At 39.9% G+C, this 22,044-nt stretch overlaps 1 protein-coding gene across 4 annotated transcripts in view; it reads right to left on the bottom strand.

Annotated features, from left to right (window-relative positions):
• Sh3rf1 (SH3 domain containing ring finger 1) overlaps positions 1 to 22,044 on the bottom strand; it is a 177,269-nt gene that overhangs the window by 37,816 nt on the left and 117,409 nt on the right. For all 4 annotated transcript variants that reach the window (XM_029559547.1, XM_029559549.1, XM_008824940.3 and 1 more), the window contains 2 exons: positions 21,755 to 21,850; positions 2,818 to 3,120 (listed from right to left, as the gene is read on the bottom strand). In XM_029559547.1, coding sequence (XP_029415407.1) covers positions 2,818 to 3,120; positions 21,755 to 21,850 — 399 coding nt within the window. The remainder of the gene's footprint in view (positions 1 to 2,817; positions 3,121 to 21,754; positions 21,851 to 22,044) is intronic.

The following is a 22,044-nucleotide window of genomic DNA, read 5'->3' as shown; positions in this document are numbered from 1 at the left end:
TCCTCCACTAATCTCACAATGTTCCTGAAGATCCTGTTAACCTGATCTGTGGCCCAACATTCACCTTTTCTACTGATAAGTTAAATCTCTTTAAAAGTCCTAAGGTATTCTACTATTGTCAAGATCATACTTTATGACTTCTTTCAGTGAGAATAAACAATTAAAATGCAGCTGCCCAGAAATGTCTACAACTTTTACAGGAATAATATCAAGCCAAGTCAGTTGTTTTCAAAGGTGTCATCTATGATACTACTCAAGATTAATTCACTAGAAAGAAATTGAGTGATTCTGGTCATTTTACTATCTCTGTCCAATTACTTGATCAATTTCACTCAGGATACAGGGCAGATCTAATTGCAGAATGCAGGGGTACTGCTTGCTGAAGTAGGGAAACTGGATGTCCCAACAGACCGAATGTTTTTTCCAGTACGTATAGAAGCATTTCAGCTGGGCAGTACCTGCAAGCACTAGTTCAAAGCAGGAAGAGTTGGGCAAGCAAACACAGGTGGGCAGATAAACCTTCCTGCTTCCTCTGAGGGCACTGGCAATATAAAAAACACTTCACAAACACTTGATATTGTGAATTACTCCTCCGGGTGGCACAGACCATGAAGCATCATGGGAGTTGTCAGAGGAGCAGCCCGAACGTCTTGGTTGCTTGTACCATCATGTGCTTTACCGATGGCAGTCACCGACACCCACGAACATCTGTGCTGATGGTCCCTGGACACAGCGCAGCCTGAAAGTTATCTTCCAGTTTGAGCATTTGCAAGGTCAGTCCTCACCGGACAGTCATGAAATGCCTTGGCAAGCAAGCCAGCCCTTTGACCCTCCTGCCACTTCTCGATCCTGCTGACTGAGACCCTGGATGTGACAGTGAGGTCTTTAAGTGCCATCTAAAAGCATGGGGGTATGGAGGAATGAGCCAAAAGGTGCGCTGTTCCCTAATAACTTGTTCTACCATCACACCAGCACTTGAGTACGTACACATCTGCAGCTATAGATTTCATTCAGATCAGAGAACAAAAGGAATACTACCAACCTGTTTAAGTTTCTTACTTTCTAGTAATCTCAAATAAATCAAACCCTAACACATACAAGAGAAGAAAAACTAGAAGGAAAGAAACTTGAAGCTAAAGGTGACCACAGATAAGGGAAAACAAGAAAGAAATCAGGCCAGTGGCAAGAGAGGCTCTGCAGCAGTTGCAGAGCGGCCCTGTTTGAAGCAGCCTCTCACAGGCATTTTCCCACACACTGATCTCCACGCGTCTCTGCAGTCAGGAGCGTTCGTGCTTGTCCTACACGTGACACATATGCTTTCTTGTGGACTGCGTTCCCTCCAATGCACACAGTGCCCTAGATAAGTGGTGTGTTCTGTAAACCTAGGTGGGAGAAACCAGGCAGTACTTCAAACACCTCCCATCCTCTTCTAGGAATAACTTCTCCCCGAGGCAACACTACCACCGGAAACAGAACCAACTGGGATCCCTAAGGAAAGAGCAGTATGATGGTTAAAGGGCCAACTGTTTCAGGGGAACACAGAAATAGCCTTGTTTCCTCCACTGCTCAAACAGAACAACTCCACTTCGGTTGTCAGACATGCTCACACCTGAGTTCTCTACAGCTATAAACCCTCAGCTTACTTTCCTACCTCCAAATTACAGCCTATCCTTTCAAAGCCCCTCCTGTACAGAGCTGTCGCTGTGCTTAGCAAAAGCTTAATTTTATGTCAAGAAAATCTCACTGTGCAAATATTGCTAGTCTCACAAAATAGAAACTCATTCAAAAGAATTCATTTTTCTGTTACTGAATGGCCGTCTATACTAGCCCCCTTCTTTAGACTCTCATTCAAAATTCAGTTTTAAATCTTCCCAGATTCACCTCATTTGGTACTTTGTACTCTGATCCATAAGCCAACTAACCACGCTGTGATCAAAAACCCACGTCTATTTTCCATACAAGGTAATTAGTGTACGTAAGATAACAGAGTTTCTCTCTGTATCCAGTTTTCAAGTGACTCATCCAGCCAATAAACATTTGTTTAGTGCCTGTTGTATGCACGCCGCAGCTGCTATTAGTGAGTGAAACCACAACCTCTGCTCTTCCTCACACTGTGTGTTCATGTGCCTCTGTGTCCATGTGTCTGTATGTGTGCCTATATCTGTCTGTGCATATGTCCATGTGTGTTTGTGTGTCCATGTGTATGTGTGTTCATGTGCTTCTGTGTGTCCATGTGTCTGTGTGTTCTTGTGCCTCTGAGTGTCCATGTGTCTGTGTGTATGCCCAAGTGTGCCTGTGTTTTCGTGTGCCTCTGTGTGTCCATGTGTCTGTATGTGTGCCCACATGTCTGTGTATATGTCCATGTGTGTTTGTGTGTCCATAGGTCTGTGTGTTCATGTGCCTCTGTGTGTCCATATGTCTGTATGTGTGTTCATATGTCTGTGTATATGTCCACGTGTGTTTCTATATATGTGTGTCCATGTGTCTATGTGTTCATGTGCCTGTGTGTATATCCATGTATCTGTGTTTCTGTATACATATGTCCATATGTCTGTGTGTTCATGTGCCTGTTTGTATGTGTCCATATGTCTGTCTGTGTGTCTTCCCCATCATGATGGACTCCATCTCTCTGGAACTGTGAGCTTAAATGAACCCATTCTCCCTCAAGTTGCTTATGCCAGGGTATTTCATCAAACCATGAGAAAGTAACTAAGTAGCTACAGTAAACAAGAAGAAGGCAGAGGGGGAAGATGCTGAATTTACACGTTTGAAAGAAATGGTTTCCAGCACATGTGGGAGCAGCAGCAGAAGCTATACCTGAGAAGGAGCGCTGCAGGAGAGGCCGGACAGCTCGCTGATGCGGGCGGCAGCCGTGGGGTTGCTGGAGCTGATGAGCACAGGGGGGCTGATCTCCATTGAGTGGCGGTTCTGGGATGCCTGGGAGGACTTGTTCGCCATGGTGAGGGAAGTGAAGGAGTGTCGCTTCCTGGTGTTCTTCTTGGTGTCGGAGTGCTTTGGGGCAGCGCTGCTCTGGGCTGCCACTGAGGTACATTCTGCAGAGTCAACTCCTGCTGTGGAAGGCTTGTCCCACTCTATCAGCTGCTTGGCAGCTGAGTTAAACTGCAAAAGCAACCAGCAAACCAAGACAAGATTAGACCATCCTCAAAGGTTCAATGACGATTACTTTCCAAGTGTTTTTATCTATAATGCAAAGCCACCACTTTAAAGTTTGCATATGCATGTTTTTTTCCTCCATATGACATCTTTGCTTAATACGGGGATCTCACTGTATCTAAATCACAGGCATACATAAACTCAAGAATAAATAAGCCCAATGTGGGGCTGGAGAGATGGCTCAGCAGTTAAGAGCACGGGCTGCTCTTGCAGAGGACCTGAGTTCAAGTCCCAGCACCCACATGTCGACTAACAACTGTCTGTGTAACTCCAGTACCAGGGGATTGGACACCTTCTTCTGACCTCCGCGGGCACTGCACAACAAGGGTGCACCTACCTACGTGCAGGCATTATATTCATACACATAAAATAAAATTTTTAAAATAACCCCAATGTAAGACTGAAAAGGTAAAAACAAGCTTTTAAGAATTTTCAGGATGTTTAAGTTTAGTATTTGCCAGTAACGCAAGAGTTCAGCTTACTGATAAAATTTAGAGAGGACCAATCAAGAGTATTCAGTGTTTGACTAACACCACTACCCAGTAATGGCAGGGTATTTGCTCAGAGCACAACTTAACACCGGAAGGTAACTGGTGGCTTTGTACAAACAAAGTGTGAAACCATTCAGTTCTGACATGTGTGCTCCCCAACAAATTAACACCCTATATCTCGCTATATATTTTGAAGAAACCTCATAAAAAGCTTGGTTAAAGTTCTAGATAGGTTTTCGTTTTCCACGACATTATGTCAGTTATTCTTCATGTGCAGGGTCAGCAGGGTAAGACCTGAAATTCAAGTCCAGTTGGCAAGCTAACTTGGTTTCTCTATCTGAAAAGTCCCCATGTAAAGTGAGAGTACAAGGGGGTCAGAATATGTGTACCGAGCTGATAAGATCAGCAAGAAGGGAAAGAACATTAGCCTTTTGTTTTCCCCGAGGTAAAACAAAACATTTCCGGAAGACTTCAGTGATAAAGAGCTGCATATATTAGAAACTGCATTCATGAGAAACCATTGAGCACACAATAAATTGAGATAAAAAATAGTAAGCTTAAAATAAGAATAATAAACTTCTAAAAGACAATGTGGGTAATATTAAGGGCAAAAATACGACACTCAGCACTTTACAAACACCTTTCCACAAAATAACAGCATCTAATGCTTTTTCCTTTTCAACTCAATTGTTTAAACCATGTCTTCTCACCTAGTTGATGAGACTCCCCTACTAGGAAAAAGGAAATCCTGCCAGTCAATATTTAAGGAAGAAATACACTTCCTTTCCCACAACGACAAAGCACTGTTAATTGCAGCTCAGCAGCCCAGAGTTTCTATAAATGATTGTAAATTGACTGGTAATTTGTTCCTGTGGCTCCCTATGGACTCAAATTCAGGTGGTCTGTCTGATCCATAATTAGGACAAATCATTTTCAAGCTTAAGCACCTTTTCTTTAGACTTCTGAGAGTTTCTCTTGGATAAACTTTGCAGACTAATAAGCAGCCATGCCTTACCCACAGGCAGAGTAGGAAGGAGGATCATAGACACTCTAAAGGGATGTGTTTAGGATGAAGGACTTGAGGTGTCAGAAACGGTGGCCCTCTCAGAGCATTATATGGCATTTGGCAGAGAGGTCCACAAATCTGACAGTGGTCCAGATACCCCACCTTTAAGGCCCGACCAAAGGAGTCAGAGAATGCCTTCCATGTTCATCTTACCTTCAACCTTAAACACAAATCCCCCAGGGCAAGAACCTAGTCAGCACACTAGAGTCTGAAAAATCAACTCTACGTATCCATTCTGTTGAGTAAGAAATGGGACAGAGTTGAAAAGACTTCCTCCTCATTGAGGTAAAAAAGTATGAATAGAGAAAACTATCACATCTACCCAATATCATGTTTAGATTAATTTGGGGGCTGAACTATAGGCTCCATTAGCTGTGCCTTCTTTTTTTTTTTTTAAGTCACATTTATTTATTTAATGATTTTTTCATGTACGTCTGTGTGCATGTGGTACGGCACATGTGAGGAGGTCAGAAGACAACTTGAGGAAGTCCATTCTGTCCTTCAAACGTGTGGGTCCCAGAATCAAACTCAGGTTGTCACGCTTGGCAACAAGCTCCTCTCCTCCTCTCCCTGACTCACTCACCTATTTTAAAACTGTTCTGAATTTTTGCTGTAATCTTGTCAACGAGCACTGTAGCTAGCCAATGTCAGTTATAAATAATACTGTGTTAACATTTCTGGTTTCCATATGCTTTGCTCTCATATAAATATAAGTGTGTTGCTGTCATTAAATAATGCCGAGTCTCTCTTTTATGTCTTTTCCCATATCATATCCACCACCCATTAAACAGATACTCCTCGAGCACATTTTAAGCTGGGTAAACTGGTGCTGGAGCTCTGCAGAGGTGAAGAAATGGCCTGAAGGAGTTTATACACGGACATAAAAGCACTATAAGTGCTTTTCACAATTTCTCATATCTTATGCTCAACAATGTGCTTTTTGAGGTATATCCACATTGCTCCATGAATAGCCATATGTGCCTATAATATACTTTTCCACTCTGGTGCCAAATGAAATTTGGTGGGTTTTTTTCCTTCCTTTCCCTTTTCCAACAGATTCTGTCTCTGAAGAGCAACGCTGCCATGAATAATCTCCATGTCTTTTGGTGGGCACAAGCGCTCACATGGATATTGGGTGTATATCCAAGAGTGGACTGGCTGGACATGGTTGGCATGCAATAGAATACAGTTATATGCAGAAGCAGAAATAGGCAGGCTGACACAGCATGGCGCAGTTGAATGAGCAAACTGGCAAGGAAAGGACTCCATGCTGTAATGCAGACACTGTTCAACCATGACCACGATGCCTCATGATAGTGGGAGCCCATGGACAACTCTTAGTTCTCACTTTAAAGGGACAGAGTTCATTTTCCTATTTTATTTCTATTTCTCTAGAGACCCTACTGTATTTCCCCTGCATTCACTTTCACACGTGGACAGCAATATTTGCTAGCAAGATGCTGTCACCCTTTAAAGTTACTTTAGATTTTTCTCTGAAACAGCAGAGGTTGGCATTAGTAGCACAGCTCCTTGCTCTTATACGATGGCACATTAGGTAAATCAGGCAGAAAGCTGGGGGACTTCTATTGGAATTGTAACTTAACCTTTGGTAACAATAGGGAGCCAAAGAGCTGATAACTTTTAGTGAAATTCGGATACAACTTATGTTTGTTTGAACTCAGTAGGCGTGGGCTTTCTCTGACATTTATCTAACCATGACCTTTAAAGTTAAAAGTGCACTCATCACCTGCAAAATAAATTTGTACCTGAAAAGGCCTTCTTTTAAGCATTTGGTAAGGAGCTTAAAGATGATGTTGGACATAAAGTAAAATTCAGCATTCTAGAGCAGCGTCTAAAGAGGTTTACTGACCTCTTTATATATCTTTTATGACATTAAAATTCTTTATGTTATCTAATTAACTTTGCGGTGTGAGGAATTGAACCCAGGGCCTTGCACATGCTAAGCAAATGTTATACCACTGAGTTATATTCCCAGCCTTCTTATATACCTGTTTGAAGAGAAGCCTAAAACTTAGAAAAAAATTCTAAGAATATATATATTTATCAGAACTATAAATATATCTAAGAGGAAATACTGACAAAATAATGTTCATGCCAATAAAGCATCCTAAAAAATATTGAAATTTGTGTCTGTTTTCTTTGCTAAAGAAAATATAGCCTTTAAAAAAGTGTGTTTTTTTCCCAAAGGGAAAAAAATTTTAAATATTTTATTTATTACTTTTATTTTATGTGTATGCGTGTCTTGCCTGCATGTAGGTAAGTGCGCCCGTGTCATGCAATGCCCATGGAGGAGAGAAGAGGCTGTCAGATGCCCTGGAACTAGAGTTATGGGCAGTTGTTAGCTGCCATGTGGATGCTGGGATTCGAACCCAGGTCTTCCGTAAGAACAGCCAGTGTTCTTAACCATTGAGCCATCTCTCCAGCCCCTCAAAGGAAAATGTTTTTAATACTCACTATTTCATAAGAACTTTTATGAAAGAGGAACTCTCTAACTTTTGGATATTATACAACACTGATGACAGAATGAGAGGAACTTACTGCAATCTACTAGACTAGAATAGTGCTGAACTTTTTTCTTCCCCAAGGCAAATAAAACTTTTAAAGTGTATCATCAAAGTAATTAACTAGGCAGATGTGATGAGTCATATCTATAATACCATCACTGGGGAGGTTCTGGCAGGAGGATTGTTACAAGTTCAAGGCCAGCTTGGGCTACATAGTGATATGTAAGTCAACCTGGACTACAGAGTGAGATTCTGTGTCAAAAAACCAGAAAGGTAATTATCTTCCAAAGCAAAATAAATGCCATAAATTATTATGGAATAAATGTCAAAAGTCTCAGCCAATTCCCTACCTGTCTCTTCCCAATCCATTTTCCAGATGCACTTATGTCTAACAATTTACAATACGTCCTTCTATACATTTTCTATGCAATGGTGTTACACATGCATCTACTTTATTCATTTTTCACCACCAATGAAACCAGGCAATGCAAACTATAACTTGGCATCTCATGACCATCTCCCCACATCTGCGGGGACAGGCACAGCCTCCACTATGTAGAGAGGCCTTTATTTAATGCATCATTGGCATGTTTGTGCTGGCATATCCATGGAGCAAATTTCTAAAATTGAAACTGTTAAATGCACACAATTTAAAATCTTTTTGAAAAACATAGCCAAATCAAATTCTAAAAAAACCTCAGTTCTCATCACTTTACTTTGTTTCTCCAGTGTGCTAACAATATTTGTATTATTAATCATTGTTTAAGTCTCTAGTAGTTGGAAAGGTTAAGAAATTATTTCATATTATTTAACTTGTACTCCCCTTAATGAAATTAAACTTCTCTTTTCTTGAATGTAGTATTTGCCCATTTCCATGTTTTATCTATATTTCTATTAGGTTCTTGGTATTTGGTTACAGATTTGCATTGTAAATACCCTTTATAATGTAAATTGCTCTTTATTTAATGTATCTGAGTTTTTATATATACTTGTATATGTGTCTAAATTGAAAGATTGGTCCAATTTAATGCTTTTTATAAACACAATTTCATTTTAGACTCCAAATTTACCAATATCTTCCATGAGAGCAATTTAATTAAACATAATGTTTTCAAAATATTCCAGCTAGGTGTGGTGGTACATAACCCCAGCACTCAACAAGCTGAGACAGGAGGACTTAGTAACTTTGAGGTTAAATGGGTACATAGTGAGTTCCAGGCCAGCCTTTACTGTCATTTATCAATACAGTGAAATGGTCTCAAAAAGAAAAAAAAAAAAAAAATCCCAGAATTGTTTTTTAAAAGAACTCTACTGCTTTTCCTAGTATTTTAATCCCTCCTCCCCTTCCCCTCTGTCTCCGTTCCTCTTTACATCTCTATCTTTGAACTATAGAGCCACATAGTTTTGAACAAAGAATAAGGTAGAAACAGTACTAGTTTATTTCATCAGCCCAGCAGCTGTCCTGTCACCACTGAAATAACAATCTTCCTTTCCCTTGCTGGTTTGAAGCATAACCTTTGTAAAGCTGTGTCGTAAAAGTAGTACTTCAAGATTCTAGAACATTGCCAGGTCTGCTGTTTCTTCCCCTGAGAAGTCACTTTGAAGAAATCAAGATTAAAAACTCATGCCCATTCCCATCTTCTCAGCAGAAATGACCGTGTTCGCCTTTCCTTATTGTTTGTGTCAAATACTTCTTAATCACGGCAACGAGCAATTCGTATCCTACTGGTCTTTTATTTGTTCCACCCACAATTTTGGTAACAACGTTTTTGTGTTTGGATGATCCAAATATACAAAAGTAAATTCAACCTTTATTTATAATACAAGGCTCACACATAGGAAAAGAAAAATTTGAGAGACTGATGGGATTACTTATGAGTTTTATAAAATTGGTAAGAGAGCCTCCCTTAGGCTACAGCTCCATTAGAGCTCTACCAATATTTGTGGTGATTAAAAAAAAAATTGTCTCTTAGAGGTATGAAGGGAAAGATGTCTGCCTCTGGACTAGCACTGGGCAACTGAAGTAGGATTTAAACCATATGGATAATTTAAAATTTCTTAGTAGCTACATTTAAAAGAATAAAAAGGACCTCAGTAGATGAACTTGCACTGAGGAATGTCTGGGGACACTAATTTGACACAATAGGCCTTAACACAAATGACAGAATGCATGAATTCCAGCAGATGGACTATGGGAGAGGCCAGTGGGACGACGGTACAAGGATGGTTAAGGTTGATTGAGATGTTCTGTATGAAATACACAAAACTTCAATAAAAAACAATTTTTTTAAAAAAGAACAAAAAGGAAAGTTATCAAGTAATTTCAACGATACGTTTTATCTAGCCCAATATAAACAAAAATACTATCCAATGGCAAAAACCTGAGATACGTGCCCCAGGCCCTGCATTCAATCCCAAGATGCTTCTATACCTTTGAAGTCTAGCTCTGTCACATACTCACATCCCATCTCAGTGTGACTGGCCACATTTCAGTTTGCTCAGTAGTGGCGTATGCACTGACAGCTCAGCTCTAGTCCTGGAAAGCTAGTAAAGAGAAAGAAGCTATGCCACAGGGTGCTGTCCTCCAAGGCTTATTAAGCACAAAGGATTTGCTGAAGAGAGAAAAGGAGATTGGAATACCCCTGACACACTAGGGCTCACATTTCTGAAGTCTCCTGAGCCGTAAAGTAGTTGGAAGTACAACCAGGGCCACTTGTTTCAGCAGTGAGACAGGCACAGGGACTCCTGCCACAAACTTCACTAAGCCCTGACAAGGGAAAAGGGATTTCCAAAGTAAATGTCAATGGCACAGACCTTTAATCCTAGCACTCAGGAAGCAGAAGCAGGTAGAGCTCTGTGAGTTGGAGACAAATCTGGTCTACACAGTGATTTCATGCCAGCCAGGGCTATATAGTGAGACCCTGTCTTAAACAAAACAAAATAAAACAATAAAACAAACAACCAAAGTAACTGGTTTCTTGTATCAGGTTGGGAAGGTGATTTAGTTCCTCTATTATAATTATCTTTACTTCTGTTGGATACAGCTGTTAAAATATATATAGAAGTAAATTAGAATTGTTAAAATAAATATATATACGTAAATTAGAATTTGCCTTTTCAAGTTTCTGATTTGAAGTGAAGGTATGCAGGGAAGATACATGTCATTGAAAACCTAAAACAAATTTGCACTTAGGAGGGATGAAAAGGGTACTGTGAGAGAAAACCACAGAAAGAGCCTTGAACTTGAAGTGCCTGAGTCAGATCTCTGTCCTCGCTGGTGGAGTTACCTTGAGCAAAGGACTTCTATTTCTTGATTTCAGTTTCCTTAGCTGCGTAAGAGCAAAGGTGGTATCATTCCTGAGCACTCCACATAGAAATGCATATGGGCTACCACGCTCTGTGACCAGTAAAATACTGTGCAAATAAATATATGTTTAAGGATTCAGAGTCCAGGCTCACCACGGACTTGCTGTTGCCTCAGGCAAGTCACTTACCTGTAGGTACCTCCAGTTCCCCTATGTAACATCAAGTTGGATTTAATGAATCATCACGTTTTATTCCTAGATGTACCTTTCCTCACTCCAAACAAAAATACCCCATTCAAAATACTCAGTAGGCAGAGCGCTGTGTCAATTACAGAGCCCTAGAGTCATCAGTGACTAAACTCAAAAGAAATGGAGATTTTTAACTTATTCTGCTTTTTTTTTTTGGCATGACTATTATAAAGCCAGACACAGTACTGGACGGGAGAAAGAGAAACACACGTCTCTGACTCATGAGAAAAGAGGGTGTGGGAAACAGAACATCAGTTTTCTAACACTAAGAGTGGGTGGTTCACATTCACATGCCTGCAGAGCAAAGGCAGGTGAGTCAATAAATGAAGACCAGAGGGAGACCACCATTGATTGAGGGACACATTTGGTGACCTAGGGAAAGTGTCTGTCCCCTTCCTAGGGCACATGCTTGGCAGTGTCAGCTGATTGTTTTTTAAAGAAAGCCGGAGGTTAAGTTTTTATAAAATCTCCTGATCTTACATCTGACCCACTAATTATAATCATTTTGTAGGTGAAGCATGAAAGTCATCTGGGGGTCATGTTAGTGGTGGTCTCTGATTGAGGGGGGGTGAGAACCAGGGATAGAAAGAAAATACGAGGCACTCAGAATTTCAGGCTAAATTAGACCTTGGTTATGTTTTCCAAGCCAACCACCAAACTAGCATCCCAATAACCTCCAAGGAGGTTAAAGATAGTGCTAGATGTTATTCAGAAACAAAACTACAGCCCAAAAAAAAGGGCAGTAAATGGCAACCAAAATGTCAATTTCAGGGTCTGGAGGGGCCAAAGACTAACAATGGGAAACAAGCAAACAGTCAGTAAAGGAGCGAGTGTGCCCTTGGAGCATCACGGCAAGAAAAAGGAGAGAACAGTAATCTGAGCTGATGGAATCACATAATGTTTTTGAGGAGAGCAAAAGGCAGATCATGTTCCCATATTAAGGGGGATCCAAGGGAAAGAAAATAACTGACATGCATAATAGAAAAGATGAATGATGTGACCAGACTCCTAGAGGATGCAGGACCTGGAGAGGATAGTGAGATCAGAGGAGGAGAAACACTTCATGATCAAGCCACAGAAAAGTTCACAAGACAGCTGCAGGCTCAACCCTGAGCTTAGTTAAGGCTCGGGAGGTCCTGAAGCAATACATCTACAGTTAATTAGAATGCTCTGGGGAGAGACCCATGCATAACTTTAAGATTGAGATCAGTTGATGTCATTGTCCTATAGGAACTGACAATACATGAGGTCTCTATGTGTTTCTACTTTATAGATATACACATCATAAATCAGAAACACCTATTAGAATACATTCCAATGATGCATTTTGTTTTCCAGACTCTCATTACCAGACGTAGGAATACTATAGAGGAAATACATATATCCCAAGAGGTAAAGAGTATGGAATTGTCATTAAATTCTAAGTAAAATCCTGTCAATGTGAAATGACACACTGACAGAAATTCCACAGTAATGTATACTCAGTTAATAAATCAATGAGCAAGTTTTCCCGTCATACATTCTTAAAGTGTGAGGACCTGAGATGCACAGGGGGTGGAAGAGGAAGGGCAATTACTAAGAAAGAGAATCCCAAGGCTTGGTGAGCACCATGACTTTACACATTTGTCTAAGTCTCAGCACACAGAGAAGATTTGCACAGCAAATGTGTCCAGCCCAGTGTGTACAGGGACAAAAGATTTTATTACAAAGAGTAACACTGTTTTACAACACTTAAAAATTTCCTGGAATATTCTACTCTGTTACAGAGAGGCTTATCTCCTCACACTTTATAATCAGGACCTTTCTGTTCAAGTCATCTATATGCCACGTAGGCACACATATGCCCAGAACAGTACAGAATATTCATTTAGATCTTCTTCATAAGATATAGGAACAAACTGAATTCCTTGCTTGGTGAAGCCTTAACGACTAGCAATATTTAAGATGCATATGATAAAACAAATATATTTTAGTAATAAAATGTATCATATATCAAAATATTATGGCTTTGATTAATTTGTCATTTTTCTTTAACAAAGGAAACCTCAGATTTTAAAATTGAGTAATTAATCATTCTGAAACTTAACCTTTTCTGTATTAGAACTTAGAATGTTTTCATAATTTTATGAAAAATAAAACACTACATGCTTAGACAAAGCTGGATAATAATGGTGGCTTTATGCACGTTAGTAATGTCAGCTATCACATGACTTCTGCAGTGAGGGAAGAACCCAGGGCAAGGAATAGACCGTTCACTAGGCAACTACTGGCTGTTCCCGCTAAACAAAACACTTGTCTAAAAAGTGTGAAAATAAGTAACTAAATAGTTATTTATTTTTACACTTCTAGTTTTCCTACTATTTCTTATGCAGCTATTAAAACCAATGAGTCATTATTAGTGTTGGTATGACAATTACATAAAGAAAGGAAAAATCATGGAATATCGAACCATAATGAAAAAGAATGAAAAGACATGTATCAAAATTTGTTTTGTTTTGTTTTGTTTTAAGAAAGAGTCTCATTATGTAACCCTGGCTGGCCTCAAACTCACAGAGATCCTCCTGCCTCCACCTCCTGAGTACTGGGATTAAAGTATGCACAAGACCCATGCAAACTCAAACCAGACAAAAACCCAGCAAAGAACTGGAGAAATGGGTAAGAAGCTCCAACCTTAGCTGATGAACTATTAGCAGCTGACCACTGCTGGGTAAGGGAGAGTTGGTCTTTTTTAAGGGAGTGATGCTAGATAGGCTAACCAGGCTCCAATGGATGAACTCACACCGAGGGACATCTGGGGACACAAAGTTGACTCAATAAAACAACATATATAACATCTGGTGGGGGACTATGGGAGTGCAGATAGGGGAGGAAGTATAAATAAGATTAAGATGTATTATATAAAATACAAAAAATTAATTAGAAACATATTGTAATAAAATAAAGATAAACAAAACAATTCAGACTGACAAGTGGCCCTAGGTAAAAGCACTTGCTACTCAAGATGATGACCTGATTCCATCCTCAAAACCCACAAAAAAAGCTGGATGCAGTGACACTCATCTGTGATCCCAGCATTCCTGGGGTTAGCAAGCAGAGACAGGAGACTCACCTGGAAGGTCATAGGCCAGATATCCTAAAGCACACTGCACAGTACCAGAAAGAGAGACTCTGCCCAAACAGGGTAGAGGGAGAGAACCAACTCCCGAAAGTTGTCCTTTGACCTCAATATATGCCTTGGCACGAGCATACACTCACACACACAGCACACACGTTCAAACAATAATGGTAAATAAAATTAATTTTTAAAAAGGTGTGCACCACCATAATTGGTCCCATTATCACAATTTCTATGGGTTCAACTTAGGTTTATTAATTTTCCCTTCAGCTTCTTGAATGTGATTTTATTCTAGAAGTATACCGATTTAAAACACTCTTTATATAAAATGTATTCTTAAGGGACTCAGGACAACAATGAATCGTCAACACACATTACCACAGTCTTAACATGTTTGGAGTCTGTAAGAATGGTGCCAACTGAGTATTATGGAAATCTGGAGCAAGGACAGGGGTTGTTTTGGTTTAGTTTCATAGAGTTTGTTTGGGTGTATAGAAGAATTAGGAAGGAAAAGCTTCCTAACAATTATGATATCTATTTGGACCCTGAAGAAAGGGTGATTTTTCGACAGGTACATGGACAAAAAAAATGTCCCTGTCAGCTATAAAAGCAGGCGTTCTAAAGCATGCTTCCAGGAATACACAGCCCTGCAGGGGAAGTGGCTAGGCTAAACAATTTGGGGATATGTTGGGGATTCACTGTGGATATTAGACACACATTTGGCCATTATCCTAGTGCTCTGATTAAGGCTGGTCAGGAGATGTACATTTTTACATCCTATTAAACTGCTCAGAGTACCGAAAACTGCCCATTCATGCAGTGAGAACTCAATAAACATTAACTGATCTTTAGAATCTCAGCTCCTTGAAAGTTTTCCTAATGGAAAACAAAAGGAAACTCTTAACTTTGAAAGAGTTTGCTGAATAACAGATGGAGCATAAACTGCCCTACATAAAGTTCCTCACTGAACTAGGCCACTCCTTTTCAGATGGAGTCCTTGCCCATATCTATTAAGGAACTGCCAATGGAGCTCAGAGGAGATGCGTGCTGGCCTTAAGAAATCCCGGAGCCAGTGCTCACGTTCCTTCCATCATTGTGGTGGAAAGAAAAGCACTGATTACGTGCATCAAGCTGGTACCATTCCAAACATATGAAAACCAGCACCGTGGGATGTGAACCATGGTGCTTAAGGGAAAAAAAGCTGCTCGGAAGTACAGCCACTGTTCTCAGTCAGTCAGAATTAAGGAAGAAAGGATGCTGCTAAGCAGCACAGTAATTCCCCCTTACTGATTTCTCAACAATATCTCTAAATTTCACTTATAAAAATTAGCTCACTTCAGAACTGAAGGGGAAATTTGGATGTTAATAACCATGGTAGTTCTCTTTCTAACTTTCCAACAATTTCCCTAAATTCCTTTTAGAAACATTGATTACATTTTTTAATTTTAAAGAGAAATATAACCAAAAATATAAATGATAAAATATCCTTTTTGTACTTCAATCAACTCTTAGATTCGATCAAAGACTATTATTTTCGCTTCTGCTACCATTATTCACTACAGAAAGGCTTTAAGTAAAAAAAAAAAAAAAAAAAATTAAGTTAACAATGTTAATCTTAGCTCTTCCAAGGGTCACCTTAGCACCTTCAAACTCTGTACCCAAACCAACACTTCTTACTTTGAAACAGGGACAATAACAGTTCTGAGGAGGAAGTAAGAGCTCCCACTCTGGGGCCCTCTGTGCTGAGGCTAAGCACATTTGAATTTCCACTGTGAAAGGTGATGATAACACAGTCATAGCCTTCAATCTGAGTAAAGCTTCACAACCTTTGACCAGCGTCTCCCCAACCCTGCCACCTATGTGGAAATTTTTTTCTATACTGTATGAGTTACAGGTCTAAACCAGAGTATGGCTACCACAATTTCAGTCTGAGAAAATCTAAAGTGGTTAAATCCTCTGCCTAGTTTTATTTGTTTTATTTTATTTTATTTTAGTTATTGTCATTGGGGTATTTTTTGTTTGTTTTATACAGGGTCTTGCTAGGAGCCCAGTTTGGGCTTGAACTCTTGATCTGCCTGCCTGAATTCCCCAAGTTCCAGGATTAGAAACCTATGCCACCATACATGCTCCCAAAACATGAAAAGGTCTCACTAAGGAAGGCTGTGCATGGTGGTTCACATCTGTAACCCTCACACTTGGGAGGCTGAGGCAGGAGACTCACTGCATGTTTGAGGCCAGCCTGGGCTAGAGAATGAGCCCCTATCTCAAAAAACCAACAAATAAATGATCTCACTGAACTCACACATACCTATCCAATGGCTCTTAGGTATGTAAGTGCCTAAGGTAATAATAAGATAAACCTATAATAAGACACATGCTTAGGTAGGAAATGGGGAGAATTTTGGCTTTTGAAAGTGGGCAAAATCTACAAACCAGCCAGGTTTTTATTTTTAAGTCTTTGTCCTAAAATATCTTAGGTCGCCCATTTATTCATTCAAGTACAAGCACCTTATGAGACCTTGTAAGACTGAGGTAAGCCAGAAAGACAAAACAGGGCCTGTCAGGAATTTATGTTCTGATGGGAGAAGGTAGCGTGGGAAATGGTGATTAATCACATCAACAAACAAAATCATTACAGGAAGAAAAAAGTGCTCTGCAAGACTAATAGTGACAGTGACCACAGCCATCACAGTTCTTACAAGGTCCCAGACTCTGGAACCAGTTCACTTTGAAGAGGTTCTATGATTTTAACAATGAGAAGACCAGGCCCAAAGTCACTTAGATTGTTACTGGTATAGCCAAGACTTGTGCTGTGGTCACCTGGCTCTAGAGTCCAAGTTTTCCCATCTACCACAACATAATTTGTTGAGATAACACAAGTACAGAGAGGAATTATTTTAGGAAAGATAATTAGGGGAAGCCTGTCAGAAGAGCAACATCTGGGGAGAGATCTAAGGAATGAGATACAGCGCTTCTTTCTGACAGGAACTGAAGTGTAAGAACAGTTGTTTCTTAAGTCACCTCTACTCTGTGCCATCTGCGCATAATGAATGTGTAGCCTCATATGACAAAGAAAAAAACAAGTAGCTGAATAAGTTTTGGGATGTTTAAAAACTTGGGTGAGTGATATTAAAAACAGATGACTAGGAATCAAAATAAAATGAGAAGCTTAATAAAAAGTTATACTTCACTACTAGCCTACAGTGTACAATGATTAAAAACATCCAAAATTCTGCACATAGCATCTTCTCCAATCAAACTTTCTGCTTGCTAAGTCATCCTTGTCCAAATGACTGCTAAAACTGAATGAGTCAGTTCTGAATTAATAAGGTTAAAATCTTCCCATCTATTTTATAGACAACTGGTATTTTTTAACCAAGAGAGAAATGGAATACTAACTTCTTCCTTTTGACTTTATTCAGTCCTTGAAAAAAAAATTCCATACATATCCTGAATGGTATCTTCAAGAATTCCCTGGGCTTCCCCAGGAATCTCTTACCCCTTACTGTTTTCTGGCTTGCTCAAGTCAAAGTAGAGACTGTCTAATAGAACAGAATGTATAACCTCCCAAGAGTAGCCAGAGAGGGGTCTGATAATAGGCTCTCTTGGAAGAGAAGGGTAACTCAGATCAAAGCAAATGAATTCATACTAGACAGAAACTCTAATGAACTGACAGGGTTTCGTGTATCTGGAGCTGGCCTCAAACTCCCAACACAGTCAAGGATGAACTTAAACTTCTGATCTTCCTGTTTCCTCCTTCTGAGTGCTGAGGTGGCAGGTATACACCACCATATATGGTTTTATGAAGTGCTGGGGATTGAACCGAGGTCTCATTTGCATGCTAGGCAAGCACTCTAGCAACTGAACTGTATCTCCAGCCTCTACTCAATCTTTGAAGATTTTTTCATTTTATTTTAATAAGAGGGCATTTACTTGCAAATGAAAATACCATTGCTACTATTTTTTTTCCTGTTAGTATTATTTTATCATCTTATTTCAACACAAGTGGCTATCTTTGAAGACAAGGAGGGACAAACTATTCCAGTAGCATTTCTTTTTTTTCCCTTTCCATTTCTGTGTGTGTAGTGTACCTTTGTACATATAGGCACGTTTGCATGTGCACAGCAGCAGTTAATGCTGGCAATCATATCCATTCCTCTTCCACTGTATTCATTGAGGCAGGGTCTCTCAATCAAACCCAGAGCTGACCAATGACCAAAATGGCTAGTATCACAAGTGAGCAAGTTCTGGGGATCTTCTGGTCTACCTTTGGAAATGAAATTGCAGGCGGGCTGCCACACCCACCCAACATTTTACATGGGTTCTAGGGATCTGAACTCTAGTCTTCAAGCTTGCGCAATAAGTACTTTAACCACTGAGCCATCTCCCCATGCCCTCCAGCAGCAGTCCTTACAGCCCCAGCCCTCCCTTTCCACTCAGTCTCTCATAACCTCCAGAAACCTGAACCATTCATTCCACAGCAATTGTAGAATCCTTTCCCCAGCCCCATCCTGTGTATAGTGTCTGCCACAAGCAAGTTCCTTAGGCATTTCTATTACCAACTGACAGGAATCAAAGGATGGGGGGCTGTTTTTGCTTGCACGCCTGAGCAAAGAAAGATATGGTTCTGAGACTCCAAATGCAGTTCTGAGTGTGTCTCCCTCGTCAGGCATGGTGAGTCTTTTATTTGACCATTGCTCTGCATAAAGCACACTGGCACTAAACCCTTTGAGATATAGTATCCCATCCAATCTCCTCAAAAACTCCAGGAGATCATTATTTTTGGTAGTGGTGTGAAAATAAAAGCAAAAGCCCTAACATTGATAGAGACTTAAATGCTAGTTTATAATATACACAAAAATTATTTAAGCTAGATACGGTAGTACACACCTGTAAACCTAGCACTTAAAAGACTGGAACAGGAGGATGGTGAATTAAAAGCCAGCCTAGGTTACATGGTGACTTCCAGGCCAGTCTGGGATATATAAAGAGATCTGTCCCTAACTTCCCAGCGTTTAAAAAAAAAAAATCATTTATAGGTAAGTTTTGTAATGTAGCCTATGTGGGAACTGTCTCTGCTCTAAGGCTGGCCAAATATGAATAGGTTTATAGAGTAAGAGAAAGTATTTTTGGGGAAAAAGTCCTAGGTTTTGATTCGCATAGTTTGCTTTATCACTTCTGAAACTGTCCTGTGAGACATTGTGGCTGTTGAAATAGTTGAGTCTGAGCAGGATGTGATGGAACTCTGTGTCCACCTCAGCCCCTGAAGCCAAACTGGGTCTCATTAATACCCAAGTGCCCCCACCAGGCACTTCAATGTCACAGCCGACACCAGAGGTCAGTTTGGTTCCTAGGCTCAGACAGACAGGTGTTTGCTTACCAATATCCTCGCTCACACAATTCTGATTCAAATATGGAAAAGGCTCATTAAAAAAAAAAGAACAAGGTAAAAGAATGAAAATACTTTCCCTTTGTGTAGAAGTTTACCTTTCCAGCCCAAGTCAGAGTAAATGATCCTAATAACTCAAGTGCCTGTAAGTGACTCTGGACTTGCTGTGGGTGGATATTTTTATGCTTACCTGTACAATCCTACACCTGCCCTATATCAGCAACAACAAAATACATAGCAATACCTTTCCATGCATGACAAACCAAGTATCAGCATGTAATATTGGTAATATCCCACAAGTAAAGACAGGCTCTCCTCACCAATCTGTACTTGCTCTTTGGCATAACTACTCAAATAACTCGGAGATGTCGGTATTTTTCCATGACCCAAAGTTAGGATACATAAATGTGAACAGAAAGGATTGTTTGCTAAGGTTTTTTTTTTTTTTTTTTTTTTTTCCTGTTGCTTACTTTTAATGGAGGAGAAAAACTTTTCAATAAACAGGAACATCTGGAAGTAATGGCTAAAACTCAAGAGTTGTGCATGGCTCAAAGTTACGTTTTCATAGACAGGGTAGTCAGATTGATTTCTTATGAAAATTCTGGCAATGTCACTGTCTAAGGAAGAAACTGAATGCTGGCTACAGTGACACAATTTGTCACTTGAGTCTTCAGATTCACACCAGAATAGATGCCTCAGATAAAAGATGGCAAGATAAGGGAAAATGGCTTTCATTTTTTTACACCATTAAGATACATGCTCTGAGGTTTTAAACAAATGGAATGGCCTTAAGTTCTTCTAGATCTGTGCACTCTTTTTTGGCTTTTGCATATGCAGTTCTCCCTACCTGGGAGTTCTTCCTGCTTATTTTAAATGAACCTTTGGCTAACTCTTATGCATTCATCACACAGGTACAGTCTTCCCAGAAGTCTTCCATGCTTTCAACAACTCTGAGTGGCTGTTCGGCCCTTGCTTTGTTCTTAAAAAACATCTTCAATTTTGTTTCAGCAAGACATGTTTATTGCTAACAGACATATTTAGCTTAGTATCTATGATGTAAAGAAGGTCTGCTCTGAGCTATAACTTCCTAGTTCATCGTGTATGAGTGTTTGCACATGTGTGTATGGGTAGGCATGGAGATATCTGTGCATGCATGTGGAAGCCAGAGACTGACATCCAATAGTTGTCTTCTTCAATTGCTCTCCACCTTACAGAAGCTGAGTCTGTCACAGAACCTATGCTGGTTGGCCAGCAAATCCCAGAGGATCAGTCTGACTCCACCTCACCAGCACTGGGATTACAGGTGTATACTCATGTGCCCATCTTCTTTTAAAAAATATGAGTATGAGTGTATTGCCTGCATATATGTAAATGCACCCAAGTTGTGAAATACCAGCGGAGGCCAGAAGAGCACACTGGATCCCCTGGAGCTGCAGTTATGGGCAGTTGTTAGTCACCATATGGATGCTGGTACTCAAACTTAGGTCCTCTACAAGAGCAGTCAGTGCTCTTAACTGCTGAGTCATTTCTCTAGCTTCCATGCCCACCTTCCTTAAGTGAGTGTTAGGGATCAAATTCAGGCCCTCATGCTTGGTGTGGTAAGCCCTTTACCAATTGAGCCATCTCTTCAGTCCAACCTGTTTGTTTCTTTAAAGATGATTTATTATTTTTATGTCTGTGCGCTTGTGTGAGTTTATGTGTACCGTGTACATGTAGGAGCCCCCAGAAGCCAGAAGAAGATGTCTAATCCTCTGAGCTAAAGTTACAGGAGACTGTAAGCTGCCATGTGGGTGCTAGGAACCAAACCCAGGTCCTCAGCAAGAGCAGTAAATGCTCTTAACCACGGAGTCATCTCTTCAGGCTCCTCCCACACCATTCATTTTTAATTTGTGCTTTTCTTTAGAATAACTGAAATATATTATTTTTGTTATTTCATGTATGTTCTTTAAAAAGACTTCACTGAGTCTGGTTTGGTCACAAGCTTTCTGACTAATGCTAATTAAAGAGAAGAGGAGGCTAAGAAGTTGCTGGGATATGATGGTAAAAGATTCATTCATTCATTTAGTAAATGTTTATCAAAGGGCTGCCCTGTGAATCACTATTCTAGCTCTGATTATATGGTAGACAATGAAAGAAATAAGTACATAAGGGTGGATAAAGATGCTTGCCACCAAGCATAATGATCTAAGTTTGGTCCCTGGGACCCACAAGGTAGAAAGAAATGGCTCTCCAAAGGTTTCCGCAAACAGACACACAATTTTAAAGAATGTAAGTAAAAATTTTTAAATAACTAAACAAAACAAGTACATTAATTAATCCAACCAATGATGTGTTCTAATCCATCCCTGGCACGTTGTTCTATGAGGAATTAATACCTAATTTGCATAATTAGGATTTATTTACTGTCAAATATGATTCAAGGTTCTACAGATTAACTTACCTCAACATATGAAATTGGAAATATTCCTATTTTATCTGCCAGCATTCCCTCAGCCCAGTTTTCATCCACTCTGCGGATCACAGTCAGCACATCATCCTGAAGAAACAGAAAAGCTTGAGTCTCTCTAACCCCATTAAATTTATCGTTTAATTTGCCTTCTCAATCAAGGGACTGAATAGTAGGTGAATAAAAATGCTATCATACATCTTTAGTAACAAATGCAACATTTTCATGAACTGAACAATAACTATGGGGAAAACCTGATGTCCTTTAAAATTTTTTATTACACT

This window comes from Nannospalax galili, unplaced genomic scaffold, assembly GCF_000622305.1.
Source record: "Nannospalax galili isolate Female #2095 unplaced genomic scaffold, S.galili_v1.0 scaffold109, whole genome shotgun sequence".
NCBI classification, from domain to species: Eukaryota; Metazoa; Chordata; class Mammalia; order Rodentia; family Spalacidae; genus Nannospalax; species Nannospalax galili.
This window is presented reverse-complemented; position numbering and strand designations above follow the sequence as displayed.